This window comes from Stegostoma tigrinum, chromosome 7, assembly GCF_030684315.1.
Source record: "Stegostoma tigrinum isolate sSteTig4 chromosome 7, sSteTig4.hap1, whole genome shotgun sequence".
NCBI classification, from domain to species: domain Eukaryota; kingdom Metazoa; phylum Chordata; class Chondrichthyes; order Orectolobiformes; family Stegostomatidae; genus Stegostoma; species Stegostoma tigrinum.
In genome coordinates, this window is record NC_081360.1 from 65,790,050 (window position 1) to 65,810,749 (window position 20,700).

General features: G+C 39.9%; 1 protein-coding gene across 4 annotated transcripts in view; it reads right to left on the reverse strand.

Annotated features, from left to right (window-relative positions):
• The window catches only part of heg1 (heart development protein with EGF-like domains 1), a 79,668-nt gene that overhangs the window by 29,482 nt on the left and 29,486 nt on the right, over nt 1-20,700 (reverse strand). For 3 of the 4 annotated variants that reach the window (XR_007248002.2, XM_048535327.2, XM_048535326.2), the window contains exon 2: nt 4,994-8,335. Coding sequence is in view for 3 of the 4 variants with exons in the window: in XM_048535327.2 (XP_048391284.2) it covers nt 4,994-8,335 (3,342 nt within the window). In the remaining variant the exon portion in view is untranslated. Of the gene's footprint in view, nt 1-4,993; nt 8,336-15,608; nt 15,711-20,700 lie in introns of those variants that run through there. The other variant, XM_048535328.2, reaches the window with a different exon arrangement.

Sequence of the window (20,700 nt, forward strand, 5' to 3'; positions counted from 1 at the left end):
TCCTTCAGACGGTCACATTGTAAATACTTCTATATGACAAAATAACAACATAATAGAATCCTGTTGGAGGAGCAATATTTTATCTCAAAATATCAATGCTGAATTTTACTTTTGTTTTATTTGCTCATGGGATGTGGGTGTCATTAGATTGGACCAGCATTTATTGCCCACCTGTAATGGCGCTAGACAAGATCGAGACTAGGTTCGACAGTGAAATTTGGATAAATCAATAAAGACTGAGCAAAAATAGTTGGGTGTGGAATGCATCATGCTTCACTTTAGTAAGTTCATGACTTGAATGATTTGCCACATTTTATACTACTGAGGCTCAGTCACAGTAATATGAGAGTTACTTCTTATTTTCTACTAAAAATATTTTTTTAAAAATCAGTCAAGACAATTTAGAAATAAAAAGAATAGTTTCTTTAAAAGCTTACTTGTTAGAGATTTTTTTCAGTTGTTTTTCTTTCTCAGTTCCAATATATTTTAGGCAATTCATCATCTACTTGATCTGATACCACCACAAATGTGAAAGCAGATGCATAGCTTACGCCCATGCCATTGCTATAGGCTAATAGAGGTTCACTAGGAAATTTTAGGGACCAAAGCTATCTTTCACTTTGAATCCCCTGACCTGTTCAGTGATACTGAAGTATTTTCTATATGTCTCAGATTTCAAAAACAGCACAAGGGCACTCGATTTCTCATTCTATTCCATTCTTACGTGGTAAACCCAAACATGCAGTTATGTCCTATGAATGACATTTTGTCATCTTGCCATCTGGAGAGGTTGTTCATATGACTTCTGCTGGACAGAATTTTAACAGAAGGAAAGAAATTGTAATTATCACAGCATCATACGTTTTATGATTTTGACCCTTATTCTTTGTAATAATTTTCCATTTTCTCCTCATTCCCTCTGTTTTCCAGTTTGAACATTATGAACCTTCAGCTAGAATGACAAATTCTGCTGGGACTTCTGTCAATACTGTCATCAAAGGTATTCATTCACTCCATCTCTCTCAATCATCTCTTTTCTAGATCATCCCCATGTCATTGTTCCACTCCAACACTGCTTGACTGTTACACTCTCAACAGTCAAATAAAACCAGCATATTTCCTATAGCTACTCCCACTTCTGCTCCTGTACTATCACGGCCATTATACCACATGCACAAAACGCCAACTTCGATCCCCATTTACTTCATCTACAGACGCAGTGACCTAATTTGTAACTGTCAGGCCAGCTCTCAAGTCCATGTTGATTGAATCCAAATCTATCTTTGTGTTTTGATACATGATTCTTTCATCACATTCTCCAGTGCTTTGAAGTATCTGCTGCAGATTGTCAAAGTACAGTTAGCTATGCCTTCACAATCATAAAATCATAAGATCCTCTCAGTATGGAAGCAGGCTATTGGGTCCATTGAGTCAACACTGCCCATCTGAAGAGCATCCCATCCAGACCCACACCCCTACCCTATCTCTGTAACCCTGCATTTCCCATGGCTAACCCACCTAGCCTGCACGTCACTGGACGCTATGGGCAATTTAGCATGGCCAAAGACCCTAACCTGAACATCTTTGGACTGTGGGTGAAAATTGGAGCACCCAGAGAAAACACACACAGACACAGGGAGAATGTGCAAACTCCACATAGAGGCTGGAATCGAACATGAGATTCTGGCCCTGTGAGGCAGCTGTACTAATCACTGAGCATCTGTGCCACGCACGTGCCATTCACAAGGTCTTCTAAATCCAGTGAAAAAAGAAACAGTCTATGGCACCATCCTCTCCCAAGTTAAAATGCTCAGCAATAAGGTGCTCAGTTAAAACCAGTTACACCAGGCAGGACATATCGACAGCAAGCCTTACACCGAACTCCTGGAGCAATTGCTCTACAGAGAACTCACTCCTAGTACAAGACTCCAGAGAAGCCAGAGGAAACATTTCAGGGATAACCTCAAAGGATTCCTGAGAGGTTAAGAAACCCCACTGATTTCCCGGCCTGGAACTAACCAAAATGAAGAGGCATTAATTGAGAAAGCATCAGGCATATTGACAGTCTTCACTGGGTTTTGTTCACACAAAGGGCGATCTGAGAGGGTGTACCTGCCTCCAAAAGATTCATTCACTCAATCCTCCAAACAGCTTTAATCCACATGCATCAAAGTCTGAATACAACACATTAAACTTATCAGCCAACTGATAACCCTGTAAACAAGAGTCGAAGCAAGTTACCATTGAACTCTCTAGGCTTTCTGGCAGGTGAGCTGACATCAGGTCTTGGACATGGAAGCTTTTTCTTCTATATTGCCAAGTTTGTAACTAATCTGTTTGGTTTCTCCTAAAAATTCTATAATTCATCTTTGGACTTCATTCCTCACTCATGCAGCCTCTTTGAGCTGAGCCTACACTTTAATAAACTGTTATGTTGTTTGACCTTGAGCTCAGTTATAAAACCCAGCCAGCATCCAGATCAGTCATTTCAATATCTGCAAAATACCTGTATCTCATCGTCACTATCTCTGAAAATGTTGTCACCTTAAGATTTGTTTTCTGCAGCCTTTCCTTAGTAGCTACTTGAGACTTTCTATTCATAGTAACAAATCGTCCACCATCACCAGTGAAGGTAGGCCGAATAAGCATTAAGCCCTGAACGCTACAACTCCTCACATTATCTTTATCCCTACAACACCAACAGAGGACAACAACTGAGCACTCTCTGGCTGTTCATAGCCTTACACTTTTTTGAAGTTGCCCTTCAACATGCTGTAACTAAACACACTATCAACACCATACCTCCATCCCAGAACTTTGCTTCACAGTAACAAATCATGCTATATTGGCATTCCTACAATAATGGTGAGATCACTAAGCTTACAGATGGCAAATTCATCACTATTATTCAAAGACTCCCTCACTCTCATGCTCTCATGCCAAGCTAAATGTACCTCACGCAAAACGATCCATGCATCTCTTCTCCTCCAGTGTCTGAATTTTTTCAGCAATCAATCAACCAAGGTAGCCACGGCTCATCTGCTCCAAGATCTCTTCACCAGGACCTTGATCTAGTCTTGCAAGCAGCTGTTGACAATGGATATCCTGTACCTGTCAGGTCTCCAGCTGGCCCTGAGCCAGCACTGAGATGGTATTAGTCCAAATCACCAAGGTGGGGAGCCCCAGTGAACATGGGTGTGATAACTTAAGAGGTTCATGACCTGCTGCATTCTGAAAAAGTGAGTTTGCAGCCCAGAACATGCATAGCAGCTGGAAACCACAAAGCAAATGTTGCTTCTCAAACATGGAGGGGATCATGTGAAAGACAATGACACAGTGCAAGTGTTTATGGATTTGGTTACCGTTTAATAAGTGCTCTCTTAAACTATGTGGAGGAGCGGCCTTCTATACGCAGCATACCAGTCTTATCTCCACAAGACCATGAAACCGTAAGACATAACAGCAGAAATAGACCATTCAGCCCACTGAATCTACACCACCAGTCAACAAGATCATGGCTGACCTAATAATCTGAACTCCACTTTCCTGCTTTTTCCCCATAACGCTTCATTTCCTTACTGATTAAAACGTCTTCTTCCTCCTATTGTTGCAAGGGAAATGAGCACAAGGCATCCATAAGCTGAGAAAGACCAGAGGTGGAAATGACTACAGAAAGCTATATGGGTTGGAGAGGAGAAGGCTATGGACAAATGCCAGTGTTCCTTCATTACAGTATATTGGGGATAGCAAACCCCGAGTACAATTCACATGGCCATTGAGGAGGCTTATGTGAACATGGTTTGGTGTTGGTTTTTTGGAGGGTACTTGGGGTGTTGTCTGGTGGGGGGCAGAGTGCAGAGAGGAAACAGGAATAGGTGTTAGGTGGGTGGCACGGACTATGTGCTACATCTAGTCTGATACATGCCAAATACTGGATGCAGTGGAAAGCCTCAACATTTTTGATATGTTTCTCAACTCCATTCTCCTGCCTTTTCCCATAATCTTTGATCTTCTTACTAATCAAGAACCTATCTATCTTTGTCTTGGATACACTCAATGATTTGGTCTCCACAACCTTTCAGCAATGGCTCGCACAGATTCATCACCCTATGGCTGAGGAATTCCTCTTCATCTCAGTTCTATAAGGTTGTCCCTTCATTCTGGCGTTGTGTCTCGGGTCCTAGTCTCTCTGACAAGCGGAAACATCTTTTGCACATCCACTCTAACCAGGCCTGTCAGGATTCTGTAAGCTTCAATCAGATTCCCTCATCCTTCTAAACTCTATTGAGTACAGACCCAGAGTTCTCAATTGGTCCTCATATGACAAGACCTTCATCCCCACATTCAATCCTGTAAACCTCCTTTAGAACCCCTCCAAGGCCAGCACATCCTTAGATTAGTTATGGGGCCCAAAATGGCTCACAATATTCCAAAAGCAGAATAACCAAAACAAAACTGGAATTCTCTAGTTATTTTCGTTGGAACAATTTTAGTGTTCCCACACACCAATATCACTGTAAACCAATTTATTTTTTTATTTTATTCCACTTTGGAACATTTTAACACAGTCCTCGTATTAAATAGTATGTACATCTGAGCAATTAGCTTATTAGTCTTTCTGTAGTTTCCATTCATTGTACCAAAACTATTTACGTCTCAGGTATTCCTTACATATAGGAGTACCACCACTACTTTATATAATTCTATATTCATTTGTATCCTCATTATTTCGCTATATTTCTGATATTTTAGTTGTTCATACTGCCTGAACAATTTCCCACTCAGGCATCTTAATCCCAGTCCTTCTAACAATCATGTATATGTATCATAACAAAGATAATAATTATTATCTGCCAGTGGAACCATTATTAAAATTTCAGTAATTACTGACCAATCAAATCTCGTTAGGAAACTAAAAGTGTTCAGCTTTAAGTATATGTTGGGAGTTTTGTGATTGCTGTTTACACTAAATCATGGTCATAATTCAACATACCTGCAGATACTGCAGAGGTTTCAGGTGTACTTGTACTGGTAACCTGAATCACAGTTGGCTCAGGAGTAATAGCCCCTTTAGGAGAATGAGGCTTTGTGCTTGTTGAAGTCCTTATGGGAATAATTGTGGTACTTTCTGAAATCTTTGTGCTTGTTAGCAAGGTTGTGCCAACTGGCATCCTTGTGATTGCTGAAGTCCTTGTGCTCGCTGAAGACCTTGTGCTTGTCAAAAACTTCAAGCTAACTGAAGTTCTCGTACTCACTGGTTCAGACGTCTTCATAATAGCAGTTGTAGATTTAGTCCTGTCTGTTCTTTTATCCCCTGATGAGGTATTCATAAAAACAGTTGGACTGGCCCATATAGTGGTAAATGTGCCATCTGTTGAACCAATTAGTTCAGGCTTTGGTGTGTCAGTGGGAACCTGTGAAATTTTTGGATATAGTCCAGTATGAGGCCTAGATGTAATTACAATTGGTGCCGAGGATGTTCTTCTGACTTCTCTAATAGGTGATTCCATGGTAGAAAATGACAGATAAACATTTTTTGTTGGAGGCAGTGATGTTCTGGGAGAGTCTGTTGGCCTTTCAGGAAATGCGCGCCTCAGATTAGTGCTAGTTGTTGTTTTTGCAAATTGAGTTTTAAGAAAACCATTAGTTGCCGCTTCAACTAAACCTAGTTTAGAGGAATTAGTTGCAGTAAAGTTAGAACTTAACACTGTAAAATCATTCACTATGCCTTCAGAACCTGATGGCACTGAAGACAAAGCTGTTGCAATTAAGTTAGTAATACTGTACATTTCAGACAGTACAGTAGTATTTAAGATATCATCTGTAGTTCTGGGAAGTGAATGGCTTGATGCTGTAATGGCAGTTATGCTTTCAACATCTGAAATAAGAATGGAGTCACTTGTTGATGTTGAACCATTTGTCTGAGTATAAACTGACCCTGAGGATAGACTATCTGGTGACTTGACTGCATCTGACCAATGTGTAATGTTATCAAAATCCATTGGCTTGGATGTTGAATGTGAATGAGTTGTCTCTTCAGAACTATTTGTTGTAGTATTGAGAATTTCATAGCTGCTCAATGAAGTACTGAAAGGATTTTCAGAATTATTTGGTGTAGAACCTAATGAACTTTTAGAATCATTTAGTGAAGCACTCAGTGAGCTTTCAGAGTCATTTTGACCAATAATTAGGGTACTTTCAGAAACATTTGGTGAAGAACTCCATTTTTCAGAATCTTTCAATGAAGTACTTAAAGATCTTTTAAAATAATTTGGTGAAGTGCTTAAAGATCTTGCAGTATCACTCAATGAAGAGTTTGAAGAACTCTCAAAAGCAGTTGTCAAAGTATTAGAACTTTCAGAAGCATTGTGAACACTATTTGTTGATATTTTTGAATCATTTGGTGAAGTACTTAAAGACCTTTTAAAATCATTCATTGAAATGCTTGATCTTGCAGAATCATTTGGTGAAGAGTTTGAGTAGTTCTCAGAAACATTAATTAACGTACTTGACCATTCAGAATCATTTTGAGCATCAACTGTAGACATATTAGAATCATTAGGGAAAGTACTTACAGACCTTTTAAAATCACTTATCAAGGTACTTGACATTTCAGTATCACTTCGTGAAGAGTTCAAAGGGCTCTGAAAAATACTTGTCAATATTGTTGAACTTTCAGACGCATTTTCAGCATGAATTGTAGATGTTTTAGAATCATTTGGTGAAGTGTTTAAAGATCTTTTCATATCATTCAGTGTAGTACTTCGTCCCTCAGTGTCACTTGGTGAAGAGTTTGAGTAGTTCTCAAAAGCATTAATTAATGTACTTGACCATTCAGAATCATTTTGAGCACTAACCGTAGACATATTAGAATCGTTTGACAAAGTACTTACAGACCTTTTAAAATTATTTATCAAGGTACTTGATATTTCATTATTACTTCGTGAAGAGTTCAAAGGACTCTGAAAAATATTTATCAACATTGTTGAACTTTCAGTAGAATTTTCAGCATGAATTGTAGACATTTTAGAATCATTTGATGAAGCACTTAAAGATCTTTTCAAATCATTCAGTGTAGTACTTCGTCCCTCAGTGTCACTTGGTGAAGAGTTTAAGTAATTCTCAAAATCATTAATTAACATACTTGACCATTCAGAATCATTTTCAGCACTAACTGTAGAAATTTTAGAATCATTTGGCAAAGTACTTACAGATCTTATAAAATCATTTATCAAAGTACTTGATATTTCAGTATCACTTGAAGAGTTTGAAGGGTTCTCAAAAATATTTATCAGTGTTGTTGATCTGTCAGAAGCATTTTGAGCATGAATTGTAGACATTTTAGAATCATTTGACAAAGTGCTTGAAGATCTTGTCAAATCATTCAGTGTAGTACCTGCTTCTTCGGTATCACTTGGTGAAGAGTTTGAGGAGCTTGAAAATGCATTAATCAATGTACTTGACCATCCAGAATCACTTCGAACACCAACTGTAGCTGTTTTAGAATCATTTGGCAAAGTACTTACAGATCGTTTAACATCATTTATCGAAGTATTCGATCTTTTAGAATAATTTGGCAATGTACTTAAAGTTCTATCAGTCTTACTTTGTGAAAAGTTTGGCAAGATTTTAAAAACATTTGTTAAAGTACGTCTTTCAGAATCTTTCAGTGAAGTGCTTGAAGACCAATTAGTATAGTTCTGTGTGCTATTTAAAAACTTCTCAGAAATATTTTGTAAAATACTAAATACTTCTGAATCATTTATTGATGTACTTACAGATCTTTCTGGATTGTCCAATTCAGTAGATAAATATCTTTTAGATCCAACTGGCAACGTATTTAGAGGTATTTTTAAAACATATGGGACAGTATATAAGGGTTCTTCAGAAACACCAGGTGAAGTACTTAACAACCTTTCAAGATTATCAGCTCCTTCAGATGTTGTGTCAAGGTGCCAGTTTTCAAGTTCTTCACCTTTTCTTGAAGTCTCTTTAACAACAGCTGATTTTAAAAAATGACTTTTAGAAACAAAAAGCTCTGTAGATGAAATTTCTCTTGGAGATATTGTAGAGTATGAATGATCTGTTGGTTCAGAATCAAATGTAATGCTTTCTTCAGATTCTAATCGTGAAGTCGTGGCTGCTGAAGGATTTTGGGAACTGTCAGTAACTAGTATCGAAGAAGGGGTCAAGTCATTTTTTTCTACAACTGTGCTATTAGTTAACAGGGGTTCCACTTCTCCAGTACTAGAGATATATGTGCTTTTATGTTGAGAATCACGTATCCAGCTTTCCAATGTTATGCTATGGTTTGTCCGGTTCCTCCTCCCAGGCCCTAAAATCAAAGAAAAAAAACACTGCGGTCAACATCAAGCATCGTTTTCTTTTATATAAACATACGTTAGGATAATACAAAACAGTAATATGTGAAAACAGTAATATGTATAATTGAAATTTGAAGAGAAAGTAATGTTTCAAGACAGTATTAGACATATAGGCACACAGTGCAATTTTCCGATTTTTGTTAAAGTGTTGGAATGACTGTGTTAGGTGGCAACCAAAATGCCAGCCTCATTCCCAAGATAACTCGACTTATCACATCCTAATCAGCTCAGCAAGAGGGGATGGGCCAAGTAAAGACAGGTTTCTGGGCCAACTGAGACATCCCAGGTCACTAGAAGCTGCTGACCATCTGGTTTGTTAAAGATCATGGATCAAGAATAAGCCTTGGGAGTTCCCATGGCAACTTGAGCTGTAATGTGATAAGCAGGTTGCTGTCGTTCAAAAACTAAATATTCTCTATGCCTGCAAGAAAGGTGGATAGTTAGGAAGAAAGTGTGTTGAATGACCAGTAATTGACCAGTTAAGGGCCTTAACTGGTGTTGGGTTGAGAAACTTCCTAACAGATGCCTAGCCAAAGCTTAATTGTTAACGTGGCAAGAAGGGGATGTATACCATTCCAGGATTGATCTCCTTAATTATTTCTCCTCTCACCACCTCCAGGGAGGGGTGGATTTTATCCAAATTGTCAAACGTTAAAGAATACAAATGCATAATGTCACTACCAGATGGAGAATTTGTGAATTCATACCACTGAAAAATTTCATGAATTTCATTTACTATTTTAAGGAGCATTAAGGTATATCACTTGATATTTAAAGTACCTATAAAAACAGATAAATAGAAAGCGGGGCATAACACCAGCGCTTCATCGGAGGCTCACTGATGTTGTTACCTAGAATGAAAACTAACCTTCCAGCTCAGCGAGCAAACTCACATCCAGGAAGTACCTATATTTTATTTATTAAAAATGGCTGTGCCTTATGCTGAACAGCAGCTAAATTACACAAGAATATATGGAGTAAGAGACCCTGCTTCATGACTTAATAGGTCATGGCCGCTCTGCTTGGTTTTGAATTCCACATTCCCACGTACTACAGATAAACTTTGACCTCAATAACAAAGTGTGGGGATGAATGAACACATCAGGCCAAGCAGCATCTTAGAAGCCCTAAAGCTGACATTTTGGGCCTAGGCCCTTCATCAGAAAACTTTTCTGATGAAGGGTCTAGGCCCAAAACGTCAGCTTTTGTGGTCTGAAGACGCTGCTTGGCCTGTTGTGTTCATCCAGCCCCGCACTTTGTTATCTTGGATTCTCCAGCATCTGCAGTTCCCATTATCTCTCCAACTTTTGACCTCCTTGCCTAACAAAACTATTCACCCTGTATTGAAGATATTTAATGATCTTGGACATGCTGCCCACCCATTCCCATTGCCTTCTGGGGTAAACAGTTCCAAAATGTCACCCAACCCTCTCAACAGAAAACAAAATCCTCATCTCTATAAGAGTGATCACCAATTCTGGTTCTAAAAAAGAAAATATGCTTGATTACCTTGGCAATGGCATTCAGAATCTTGTATACTTCAATCAAATCACCCCGCAATTTTTAAATTCCAATGGAAACAGACCCTGTCCGTCCAACCTATCCAAACAAAACTTGCCCATTCCTGGTATCAACGCAGTAAATCCTTTGTGAACCACTTCCAAAGCATTCACATCCTTCCTTAAACTACACACAGTATTTGAGATGTAGTCTCACCAATACCCCTTACAACTGTAACACAACATCCTTCCTTTTATGTTCAAATGCTCTCATACCAAACATAGCATCCCATTTGCCTTCTGAATTAATTGCTATACCTGATACTAATGTTTTGCGACTCATGAGTCAGAACACGTAAATCCCTCTGCACATTGGAATTCTCCAGTCTTCTCCATTTAACTAATACTCTGCTTTCACATTCATCTTACCAAAATGAACAATTTCGTATTTTGCTGCATTATATTCCACTTGCCTGTTCATTCAATCTATCTATATCTGTCCGCAATTTCTCTCTGTCTTAGTGACATCATACTTTCCTACCTATCTTCATGTTATCTGCAAATTTAGCAACTATACCTTCACTTCCCTTATCACAGCCATATGTAAATTTTAAGCAGTTGAGACCCCAGCATAGATTCCTGCAGGGCTCCTGCAAATCAGCAAAGATCTGTTTCTGCATATTCTGTGCCTTCTGCCAGCCAACTAATCCTGTAAGTTAATATGTTACCCCACACAAGATTTTATTTTTATTTATTTAAGCTAGGGAACTACAGGCCAGACAGCCTGATATCAGCGGTAGGCAAGTTACTGGCGAGAATACTGAGGGACAGGATCAACCAATATTTGGATAGTCAAGGTCTGACTAGTGATATTCAGCATGGATTTGTGCGTGGGAAGTCATGTCTGACAAATCTTTTAGAGTTTTTAAAAGAGGTAACCAAGAGGATGGATGAGGGGAGGACAGTACAATTTGTCTATTGGGTCTTTAGTAAGGCATTTAACAAGGTTCCACACGGTAGGCTAGTCATGAAAGTCACGTCGCATGGGATCCAGGGAGAACTAGCTAATTGGATTCAAAATTGGCTCGATAGTAGGAAGCAGAGGATGACGGTTGAAAGTTGTTTCTCAGACTGGAGGCCTGTGACTAGTGGTGCACCACAGGGGTTGGTGTTTGCTCCTTTGTTATTTGTTATTTACATAAATGATCTGGGTGTGAATGTACAAAGCATGATTAGTAAGTTTGCAAATGATAAAAACTTAGCAAGTACTGTTGATAGCGAAGAAGGCTATCAAAAATTACAGAGGGATCTTGATCAGATGGGGAAGTCAGCTGAGGATTAGCAAATGCAATTCAATGCAGATAAGTGTGAGGTGTTGTACTTTGGAAAGTCAAACCAAGGTAGGATATATACAGTAAAAGGTAAGGTCCTGAGGAGCATTGTGGATCAGAGGGACCTAGGAGTGTAAGTACATAGTCTGTTGAAAACAGTGTCACAAGTGGACAGGGTGGTGCAGAAGGCATTTGGCACGCTGAACTTCATTGGTTGAGGCATTGTGTACAGGAGTTGGGACATCAGGTAAAGCAAGGATCTCAGCACTGAAGCAGTATCTAATGGAACAAAACGTACAGTAGCAACATGGATACAAAAATGCCTGAGTGATGGGAACAAACAGTAATGATTCATGGATGTTTTTTAGGCAAGGGGTTGGTTCATAGTAGAGTTCCTGAGGCATATAAGTTCTATTTGATTTCATAAACGTTGACATCTATCTAAATTTGCATGGATAAATTATTTTGAATGCTTGAACAAAACTGTGATTCAACTGATATCTGTTGCACAGAGTGTTTGAATAAAATCAAAGTACTCTGGCCAGTTGAGCTACCACCCATTGTTATAGTCATTAACTTGCAATAATGTGTGGGGAAGTTAGATTTAGGTTCATGAAAATAAATTTAAAGAGCACTTGTACAATCTATATTGCCACAGAAGGTGGCGCTCTGATGGTAATTCATTTATCAACAGGCAACCCTTCCAGTGGACTGTTTTGAAAACTTATTGCGGATGTGGTAATTAGGGGTGGGGAATAATTGGCAGCAATAGGGGGCTAGGTTAACAAAAGCTCCAGCACTAAATATGGAGGTTACACAGTGCAAAGGGATTTGAGATTTCCTTCCTATCATCTGTTCTGACAGAGACAGTGACGAGAAATATTCATTAAAAAAAAATGCCTTTCATATTTCAGAAAAGCAGCTCCAGCTCAGAATTTCTTGTAGTCATCATGTTAAACTGGATAGCTATAGCATTCATTGATGTCCAAACTTCTGAGGCATTTTATGATATAATTTCCTTTCCTGATGTTTTTCCACAAACAGTAACGTGGGAACTTTATCAGAGATAATGGGAACTGCAGATGCTGGAGAATCCAGTATAGCAAAGTGTGGAGCTGGATGAACACAGCAGGCCAAGCAGCATCTCAGGAGCATAAAAGCTGACGTTTCGGGCCTAGACCCTTCATCAGAGGAACTTTATTCCTGTTCTTTTCAAATCCCTTGTACAATGAAACATGGGCCTTTGTGTCAGAGATGCAATGTGCTTCTGAGTTGAACAACAGTATGTTCAATTCCTACTTCAGGTAATTGTGGCTCACATTCCAGCACAGTACTGATGGGGCGTGAAACTTGAAAGGATTCAGAAAAGGTTTACAAGGATGTCGCCCAGGGTCAGAGCGTTTGTGCTATAAGGAGAAGTTGAATAGGCTGGGGCTATTTTCCCTGGGCTGTTGGATGCTAAGAGATGACCTTACAAAAGTTTATAAAATAATGAGGGCCATGGACAGGGTAAATAGGCAAGGTCTTTTCCCTGGTGTGGGGGAGTCCAAAACTAAAGGCTTTTGGTTTAATGTGAGAGGGGAAAGATTTAAAAGGGAACTAAAGGGCAATGTTTTCATGCAGAGGGTGGTGCATGTATGGAATGAGCTGAAAGAGGATGTGGTGGAGGCTGGTACATTTAAAAGGCTTCTGGATGGGTGTATGAATATGAATGGTTTAGAGGAATACAGGCCAAATTCCAGCAAGAGGGGCTAGATTAATTTAGGATATCTGGTCAGCATGGATGAGTTGGAGTGAGGGAGTCGTTTCTGTGCTGTACAGTTCTATGACTCTATGAATGTTACACTGTGGAGGTACTATCTGTTGGATGAGATGCTAAACTTAGACTTTTCTCTGGTAGACTTAAAAAAATTTGGATTTGTTTCAAGAAAGAGCGAATTCTCCCCAAAGTCTTGGCCAGTACTTATCACATCAATCACCAAGAACAGATTCTCTGATTATTATTACTATGTTGTTGTTTATAAGACAATGTTGGGTTCAAATTGGCTGTTGTGCTACCTATGTCACAATACCTCAAAAGCGCTTAATTGGCTATAAAGTGTTTTGAGATGCGCTGAGGTTATAAAAGATCATAGAATCTCTATAGTGCAGAAGCAGGCCATATGGCCCATTGAGTCTACACCGAACCTCCAAACAGCATCCAACCCAGACCCAACTCCTACCCTACCCCTGTAACCCTGCATTTCCAGTGGCTAACCCACCTAGCCTGCACATCATTGGACACTATGGGCAATTTAGCATTGTCAACCCACCAAGCTTGCACATCTTTGGACTGTCAGAGGAAACCACAGCACCCAGAGGAAACACACACAGACACTGGGAGAATGTGCAAACTCCACACAGTCACCTGAGGCTGGAATCAGACCTGGGTCCCTTGTACTGTGAGGCAGCAGTGCTATATTTATAAACTACTTAAAATAAATACGTTACTATATCTCCATGATCAAAGTTAAAGCCTTCAAGTAAATTATCTTCTGATTACCAATGTATTCTGTTCCGCACTGAAATTTTCTATGGCTAGAAATTGGCCCTGGGGTTCTGAGTTGCATATGAAAAGACATAATAGGTGCATCAAGTGCAGATTCCAGATATCTATTTTTGTCTATATCAGTCTGTTGAATGCAGCATTTTTGGCTCATAGTAAATGAGCCCGTGCTGCTGATCATATTAGACCCTAAAGTACCTATTTAGCAGTTGGTAAATTGGCACAATGTTATCAAACCTTTAGGCCCTCACATATAAATATGGAATCTTGACCCTTTCTTCCAGATAGTTAGTACTATTCTCAAGGAGTTCTTCACTGTCTGGTTACAATTAAATGTTGTGCCAATATGAAAACATTGGAAAAAAAGTAGTTTCATTAACTAAGCAAATATGCAAAACAACTCTATCTACAGGATGCACTGCAACAAATCATCAAGATTTCTTCTGCAGCACTTCACACACCGTCAACACCCATTACCTAGAATAACAATGGCCAACAGACACATGGGAACCCCACCAAACTCCAAGTTTCCCTCCAACCCACGCATTCTTTGGACATCGATATATTGTGTCATTCCTTCTTTGTTGCAGGGTCAAATTTGTGGAAACTGCTAGCCAATAGCAGTGTGGAATTAACACCACCACATGGACTGCAGCCCATCAAGAAGGCGGTCAACATATAGCTTTTCAAACGCAACTAGACATGACTGATAAATGTTTGCTTGCCAGCGATATCAATTTCTGGAAAATTAATTCCAAAGCAATTATGGTTCCTTTTGTACACTCACATTTTGTTAATTATTCACACGATTTAAATGTGTTGAGAATCGTAACTATTATAGCATTAAATTTATTATACCAAAAGGAACTAACAGTTCTTAAAGGAGACAAATACACACAATCAAAAAAACTTTCCTGTTGTTGGCCTGCAAGTTCTTTAGGCATTACTATCTGTACATTTTTAATTACTGTAAGCTGAAGAAACATACATGTTTCATCTGCTACACAGCTGGAACAGTGATGCAAATGGAACATGCTGCTGAATGGCTGTACATCCATGAGAGAGAAAGAGAAAGAGAGAGAGACAACTGTTTAAACCTACACATATACTTATGCCAAAAAGTACTGTTTCAAGTCTATGCAGCATATGGTTCACTCTCCATCAAGCTGGCCTCACTTTGTCCCTCTGGAATACATGTCTAATCTTATAAATATCCCTGAAACTCCCCCTGTGTTGTAATTCAAAAATGTTCCCATTCGAAATAACCTGAAAAATTAAATAATTTAAAAAACATTTTTAATAAACATATATTATTAATGGAGTCAAATAACCAGGCAGGGATAATCATTATGCACAAAATAATTCAGTGAAAATATGGAAAAGGAATAATCTACAAATCCTTAGGGTAAATATGTTTTATTATAACCTATGAACTAAAATATTTTGTTGCAAGTCAGTTATTTGATTTATTAAAGATGCTTGTCTAACTTAGTAATAAAAATAAGTTAAAAAAACACTGAATCTTGAGGCCACTGGTTAGTTGAGGTCATAGGAGAACAGTGGTATAAAGGAATTCACTAACTTATTGCTCAGAAGGTTGTATGTGTTGTAGAATTATACTATTTATAAGACAATGCTTGTGATTACTGTGTTATATCTATGCAGTGGTTGTCTGTAATTTTGTTTCTAGAATGATAATACAAAATATTTGTTTAAATTTAATGCAGCATCTTAGCAGTCAAAGGCACACATAAACTAAAGTGGTTTGTGGAATGACCTAGTAAATCCAACAGTAAATTGTTTCGCAGTACTTGCACACCCTCCCTCAGAAGCTGCACTTGAAACTCACATGCCGTCACTGCACAAAAATTGCCTTCTCTCAGCCAGGTCACAGCAGGGTTACACAGCAGGGCAGTCTCTATCACTGGAGGCAGGTTGCTGCTGTCCTGTAAACACCCACTGGCTGATTATAAGAGCACATAAACGGTTGCCATGGGAATGTCCATAACCCAGCTGAAAGAGGAAGGGTGGGACAGCAGGCAATATTTTAGGAAACTAAAACAGGAAGCAGACAAAGAAATCCAAAAGATCTAAGGAAAACAATGCAACATATTGCCAAAAGTAAGCCTCCATCATATGCAAATGTGCAAGCCCAAATTTTAATGGGAATTTTGTGTGCTCACTAGGACTTCAATACATGGCACCATGCTTACTTTGGCAAATAAAAAGTTTATTCCCAGGATCTACCTGCATGTCACCAGACAGCTGCTTGTCCAAACAGCCAAGCAAGCCTGAATGGAATTTTGGGTGGGATCACAGCACTCCTAAGGGATGTTGTTATCAATATTTGCCAAGGTTGAGTGAATCACAAAAGTATCAACTAAAAATTAAGACAAAGTAAACTTCACGAGCAGGATTGGGGCCACTATGTCAATGACTGTCTCAATGCTGTGACACATATTTACAGCGGATATCCTTACAACAGATGACACAGCTCTGACGATGGTACTATACTGGGTTGGTCTAGATTCTGTGAAGGCATTTCCTCACAGTGGGTACTAGGCAGAAACGACAGTAGTTGTAAATGTGGCCAGTCACAACTTGGTAAATGTAAATAATCAGACTGTGCTATCGAATGATCAGTAAAAGTTTCCAACTGAGGGATATTTTGAAGCCAGCAGTGGTGCTGCACATATAAGGAACACAATAAGATTGGGAAGATTCAAAATGCATTGCCTATAACACCTGGATATGACGACGAAGGTGCAGTCTGTTGTAAGCAGTAGTTACATTTACCAAATCCAACCGCACCACCCCACCACCACCTCTCACCTTTCCTTGAACTGGTACAAATTCAGGACATGCACAAAGGGGATGGGGGCACATTGTTATACGTCTATGCTCCATCTTCCTGTGTATCACACTCATCAGCTGGAATGATGAGCCAATATAAACAGAAAAATAGTGTTGTGTTCCCAGAAAGGAGGAAAAGTTAAACGGCTGTTAAAAAGACTGAAGCAACTTTGCTCAGTATTAAATAAGCAACATAGAAAAGAAGAGGTCAGTATGCCTGAGGCTTTTAAATAGTGCAATGCCAATAAAATGCCAACAGCACTATAACAAGTAACCCTATTGTAAATTTTTCTCTCAAGCTTTTACATGAAAGGGTCAGAAGCTCCTTGATTGAGTAACTATTTATGCTGCATTTATGCTGCCTGTGCAGCCCCAGAGCAACACCAAATTTGATACTAGAACAAGCAAACAACTTTGCATTTAAAAAAGCAACCGCATGGTACTGCCAGCCAGCTGAACACTATTTTTCTATTCGTACCAGATCATTATTCCAGCTTATAAGTATGATACACAGGAAAAGGATCACAGACCTGTAACACTGCGTCTTCATCCCTTTTGTGCACATCCTGAAATAATATCAGTGCAAAGAAGGATGAGGGATGGCAGGGCAGGTTTAATAAATGTAGCTGCTGCTTATAACATGCTGCACCTTCACCATCATATCCAAGTTACAGGAAACGCATTTTGATGCTTCTCATATCCTTTTGTGTTCTTTACACCTGTGTACAGCACCACTGCTGGCTTCAAAATATCTCGCAGTTGGAATCTTTGCTGATCATTGGACAGCCAAGTCTGATTACCCACACCTACGTAATCAGGGAAGGCAAGGTTCTGGGTTTCAGTGATATTTGTACATGAATCTTTAGTGTGTTTGAATCAAAAGGTGTTAATCACATCTGGTTCCATAAATGTATTATGTTCAGTTAACTTTAAATAAAAAAGTTAAAAATCCACAAGCCACATAGGAGAAGTTTGCACATCTGCAGAAATACCACTCGTCATAGCATGAGTCTATTGAGACAGCAAACATGGCAATGAGAGAGTGGAATAATCCAGGCATGGATCTTTCTGTGTGTTGTGAAATGCATTGGCATGATATCTTTAGTCTGAAGTTATTGCCTTTCTAAAGTCTTATTTGTTGCCATGGAATCTGAGTGTTTCTCTTTAAAGTCAAATATTCTAAGTATGAATTACAATATAACATGCAGTAACCAAAACAGAATAACATGACAAAAAGCAAATCTAAAACATAGTAATGTTGTTGTGCATTGAAGCAGGCTGCAATGAAATTTAGCAGGAGACATTAAGAATTATAGACCACTGGAGACTAGTTTCAGCACAGCAGGCAAGTTGTCAAGAGTTTGACTGCATTCTACGTGTGCAGACATTGGTTTTTAAGGCAGAATAGCCTAAGTGAGCCCAAGATTTTTAACTACACAGTTCACACTTGTCCCCACACCTCCTCCCTCACCCCCATCCCAGGCCCCAAGATGACATTCCACATTAAGCAGAGGTTCACCTGCACATCTGCCAATGTGGTATACTGCATCCACTGTACCCGGTGCGGCTTTCTCTACATTGGGGAAACCAAGCGGAGGCTTGGGGACCGCTTTGCAGAACACCTCCGCTCAGTTCGCAACAAACAACTGCACCTCCCAGTCGCAAACCATTTCCACTCCCCCTCCCATTCTCTTGATGACATGTCCATCATGGGCCTCCTGCACTGCCACAATGATGCCACCCGAAGGTTGCAGGAACAGCAACTCATATTCCGCCTGGGAACCCTGCAGCCATATGGTATCAATGTGGACTTCACCAGTTTCAAAATCTCCCCTTCCCCCACTGCATCCCTAAACCAGCCCAGTTCATCCCCTCCCCCCACTGCACCACACAACCAGCCCAGCTCTTCCCCCCCACCCACTGCATCCCAAAACCAGTCCAACCTGTCTCTGCCTCCCTAACCGGTTCTTCCTCTCACCCATCCCTTCCTCCCACCCCCAGCCGCACCCCCAGCTACCTACTAACCTCATCCCACCTCCTTGACCTGTCCGTCTTCCCTGGACTGACCTATCCCCTCCCTACCTCCCCACCTACACCCTCTCCACCTATCTTCTTTGCTCTCCATCTTCGGTCCGCCTCCCCCTCTCTCCCTATTTATTCCAGTTCCCTCCCCCCATCCCCCTCTCTGATGAAGGGTCTAGGCCCGAAACGTCAGCTTTTGTGCTCCTGAGATGCTGCTTGGCCTGCTGTGTTCATCCAGCCTCACATTTTATTATCTTGGAATCTCCAGCATCTGCAGTTCCCATTATCTCCTCACAAAACAATCTGCTAGTTGATCCACAGTTTTGAATATGTGAATTATCAAAATCATGTGAGTGCATCTCTTAGGCGGTGTGCAATAAATTAGGTACTTTATTTATTTTTTGTTATGCATTCAGGGGAAAAAGGAATCACTGGCTGGGCCAGCATTTATTGCCGATCCCTAATCACCTTGAAGGTGGTTGTAAGTTCCCTTCTTGAATCACTGGTGCACATGTATCTGCTCCCCCTGTAATTCTCTATGTTTGTGGTCATGGGGTTGGAAGATGTTGGCTAAGAAGACTTGGAGAATTTCTGCAGTACATCTTGTAAATGACATTGCTGACACATGTGCATCAGTAGTGGATGGAATAAGTTTTTGTGCTTGTGACTTTTCATCAAATTGGACTTGAGACATTAATTCTGTTTCTCTCAGATTATACCAGACTTCCGGCATTTTCAAAGTTTGTTATTGCTAAGCTAGTGCTGCTTGATAACACTGTTGATGATCCATTTCAGACATCAGAGAAATTACACGATTCATTTCATCATTTTACTGATGATCAAGGGTAGACAGATGAAGCAGTAATTGGCCCGGTTGGACTTTCGTCCTATCTTTTGTACAGAACATAACGGAGAAATTTTCCACTATGCAGGGAAGATTTATAACTTGGCTTGGAGTGTGGTAAGTTCTGGGGTACAACTCTTCAGTCCTGTTGCTAGAATATTTTTAGGCCCATAGCCTTTGAAGCATGTAGAACCACTAGCTCTTTCTTGACAACATGTGGAGTGAACCAAATTGACTGAAGACTGAAGATGGAAAATTGACTTTTAATTCCTAGCAATCTGTCATGGTAAGATTCAAACAATATCATTACGCTATTGTCTCGCTAATTAATAATTTATTGGAAAAATCCTATAGTTGCTTCAAAATTATTAGTTTACAATACAACAGAAAAGTTTCTGTACCACAATGGCAGAATTCTTTACAATCTACTAGCGAAGTTTTGTTTCTAATACAAAGGCAGGATTATTCACTATCTTTTTAATGGAATGTCAATTCCAGGTGCTCCAGCATTTCTTCCTGCATCCCAATTCTCCAAGAATTCCTAGATTTGGCAGACGTTGAATGAACATTTGTGATTGGCAAAGGGGATAACGTTTTTACTTCAAAACATGAATGGGTTTGAGTCACAGGTTGAGGATAAAGTGCTCAAAATCGGAATCCAAAACACATCCCATTCAGCTGGTTTTCCCAGAGGCAAAATGTATCAGGTAGGGGGAAATTGTTTGAGTGAATGACAAATCTGTTCCCTGGACAATAGGTGGTGCTTTAACCATAAGCCTCCCGTGTATTCACTATTTGCAACTTAATTCAGGTGTCCTGTACTTGGATAAACCTGACATCTAAAGCCAGGTTGCCAGATGCAGTGTGCCTTCTTAGTATTGGTCACCCCTGCTCACTGACCCTTCCAATCCTTCCCTGACCTCCTGCACAAGACCACTGACATCCTCCTTAAGTCTCCAGCCCAACCATTTGGGCTTTGAACATCATTCAAGTCTCCAATAACTCCACAATTTACCAAGCCTCCGACATTCCCTTCACAAAAAATTGACAATTCTCACCATCCACTAAACGTCCAATCTAACGCAGGCCTCCTACTTCCCTAGAACTGTGCTGTGGTCCCTTCTCATTTTGTCGCAAACTGAGGCCCCTAACATTTCAAGGCCCACACGCAAGCACGCGGACTCTCACGTGCACACAACTCCTCATCTCTCAGCAGCTAACT